The sequence below is a fragment of the Helianthus annuus genome, chromosome 13 (genome assembly GCF_002127325.2).
Source record: "Helianthus annuus cultivar XRQ/B chromosome 13, HanXRQr2.0-SUNRISE, whole genome shotgun sequence".
Lineage (NCBI taxonomy): Eukaryota > Viridiplantae > Streptophyta > Magnoliopsida > Asterales > Asteraceae > Helianthus > Helianthus annuus.
In genome coordinates this window covers 162,998,698-163,002,053 of record NC_035445.2, presented here as the reverse complement: position 1 = coordinate 163,002,053, position 3,356 = coordinate 162,998,698, and the positions used below count along the sequence as shown (strand labels likewise).

Here is a 3,356-nt window from a genome sequence, read left to right as displayed (position 1 = left end):
TTCTATAAAAACAATCACCGATCTATCGAGCATCGGTTTGCAAACCCGGTTCATGAGATCCATGAAGGCCGCGGGCGCATTCGTTAATCCGAAAGACATTACGAGAAACTCGAAATGTCCATATCGTGTTCGGAATGTCGTTTTTGGTACATCGCTATCCTTTACCCTTAGTTGGTGGTAACCCGATCTCAGATCGATTTTCGAAAACCAACTAGCGCCTTGTAATTGATCGAATAAATCGTCGATTCTCGGAAGTGGGTATCGATTCTTTACCGTGAGTTTGTTTAACTCCCGGTAATCAATACACATCCGCATGCTCCCGTCCTTCTTCTTTACAAATAGCACTGGAGCTCCCCAAGGAGACACGCTAGGCCAGATGAATCCATTTTCAAGCAACTCTTGTAACTGAGACATTAATTCTTGCAGTTCCGAATGTGCCAATCTATACGGTGCCTTGGCAACTGGTTTAGCACCAGGAGTCAGTTCAATACCGAACTCTATTTCGCGCTCTGGTGGCATTCCCGGAAGATCCTCGGGAAAGACATCCTCAAATTCACGCACTACCGGTACGTCTTCAATCCTTGGCGTTTCTTTTTCGACGTCACGTACGTAAGTTAAATATGCCTTACACCCGTGTAGTATAAACTTGCGGGCTTCTACCATCGAGCATATCATGGGATTACAAACCTTCTCCCCATAGATGATGACACGCCTTCCGCTCGGAGATGTTAGGTGTATCTCCTTACGTAAGCATATCACCTTAGCCTGGTAGCGGGATAGCCAATCCATTCCAACGACCACTTGAAATTCACCCATGGACATGGGTATTAAATCAATGGAGTATTCCTCGCCATCGATATTCAATTTGCATTATCGACATACATCACAAACAAGAAAACTTTTGTTATTACCTACTTCTACTTCCATTGGTATAGGTAATTTCGTTAATATAAACATGGGGTTTTGAATAAATCTATGTGAAACAAAAGACTTATTCGCACCTGTATCAAATAAAACACGTGCAGGGATCGAATTTACAGTAAATATACCTGTAACCACGTCGGGTTCCATTTTTGCTTCAGCAGCAGTGATTTGGAACGATCTTGCCTTAGCTTTTGGGGTTTCCTCCCTAGAGTCAGCACTCTCTTTCTTTCCCACCAATTCCGGACATTCTGACTTTTTATGACCCGGTTGGTAACATTTATAGCACACCGTTACTTTGTCTGGGCAATTTGCAACCCCATGCCCTATCTTGCCACATGCCACACAAGGTTTATTCTTGAAGTAGCATTCACCCTTATGAGTGCGTCCACATGTTTTACAACTCGGAGAACCTCCTTTTGCACTTCCCTTCTTCGAAGATTCAGCTACCTTTGGCTTCTTTGCGGGACTCGGGTTTTCATCCAAGGCCCTCCTCTCACCTCTTTCAACTTGCCTTTTTAGTTCAATCTCGCGTTCCCGCGCCGCATTGATTATATCAGTGAGGCTTTCATAATGTGAGGGGGTCATGAACTCCCTATATTCAGCCCTAAGCATGGTGTGATAATAATAAATTTTCTGTTCTTCAGTTTTGACCAAGTCATCACAAAACTTGAGCTTATCCATGAACATCCCCGTAATTTTATCAACGGTTTCACCCTTTTGCCTCAGTTGCATAAATTCCTCCTTTATCTTATTTATCACTGCCTTGGGGCTATGATGTTTGAGGAATGGTACTTTGAAATCTTCCCAAGTCATTGCCCTTATTGTTTCAACACCCCTTTCGTTTCTGAGGTTGTCCCACCAATCCTTGGCTTGGTGTAACAACTGTCACTAAAATCCATAATTAGGATGGTAATTAGCTATTAAGGAAACCCTAATTAAGAAACCCAAGTAATTCTGCACTAACCCTAAAATTTCCAGAACAATCAGAATCAGGATCAGGGCCCCTAAAACTCAGGGGGGATAAACCCTAGCCAACGATTATCTTAATAACTATCTGTCAAAATCGGATTTTAAGAAACTGTCGACTCATCCAGCCTACATGCACGAAGGGCTACCCTATGCAATAGGGTGACCCCTCGCGTAGCGCGACGCCCATGGGGGTACCCCTCGCGCTACGCGACGGGGGTCAAATTTCGTATATAAATAGGGGTGTCTGGGACTTGAATTTGAGAATTGAAACGACGTAAAACGTCAAAATACACGCTGAGTTATCAGCTATATACTACACAAACACACACAGATCTCGAATCGCTGCCGCAATCAGGGTAATAACTCGATCGCTATTACGATTCAACGTCCGATCGATTATAACTATCCAACGATAGTCCAGGTGCTGCTCAATTGAGCTTGTACTTTGATTATTCGTCGTGATTTCGACTTGAATATTAGAGTGCTGTTCGAATTCGGACTATGCTCTGTTATTCGTTGTGAATCCGATTGAATTATCGAGTATTGCACTGATTAATCGTTGTGAAGGTTTAATCTCGTGAATTGATGTAATTGCTGTATTAGTTACTAACCTGTGTGTGTGCATTATGTTAAATTAGGTTTAATCAAGGCTAATCAGTAGGCATTATCTATTTGCTCGTTAATCTGCAATGTGAGTCATTCTTCTTTTTAACTGTTTTCTCACAGTTTGTGAGTAAGTATTACAAAACTCCAAATTATTTTCAAGGTTATAATTACAGGGATTAAGTCTTTGTAATCACCAAATTACAGCTGGTATGTGGGGTATTGTGCACATTACTATTTTTATCACTCTATGTGAGTGAGTATTACTCTATGTGAGTGATTATTACTCTGTGTGAGTAAACCGTCATTATTGGGGCGACGGGACCCAATAGTGGTATGACCACAGTCACAGATCCGGTCGAGTGACAAATACCCATTCTTGATAATTGGTTGATAGAAACATTGTAATCGCTCTTAATACTGTGATTTATAACTAACGGGTCGTTTTAGAAAACAGAATGATTCACTCAGTATTTCCCCGCTGACAAAACGTTTTTCAAACATGTTTCAGGTGATCTGTGTGATCCAGGAAAAGTGCAGTAAAGCACTACAAGCTCAGAGAAGTGGCTCATTATGAATAAATAAATAAAACATGTTTTGGAAAATAATGATTTCTGTGTGAAATCAACTGATTGTAAATGATGGGATTTTATCCCTAAAAACTTTGTGTAATATATTAAAACGAGCATATTTTTACGGTTAAAAGATCCTGTAATAAAAGACTTCCGCTGCCATTAGATACCACGGGTACCACACTGAAATCTGCTCGCGGACCCCGACTCCGTCCAGGGTGGGTCGGGGGTCGCGACAGAAGGTGGTATCAGAGCTAATAATTAAATTGAGCCACTGATCGAGCCACT

General features: G+C 41.6%; 1 protein-coding gene across 1 annotated transcript; it reads right to left on the bottom strand.

Moving 5' to 3' along the window:
• Window positions 1–870: 870 nt before the first annotated feature.
• LOC110902218 lies at window positions 871–1,737 on the bottom strand. The gene has a single exon (XM_022148929.1). It carries the CDS (start codon window positions 1,735–1,737, stop codon window positions 871–873), a length of 867 nt encoding a protein of 288 aa, XP_022004621.1.
• Window positions 1,738–3,356: the final 1,619 nt, after the last annotated feature.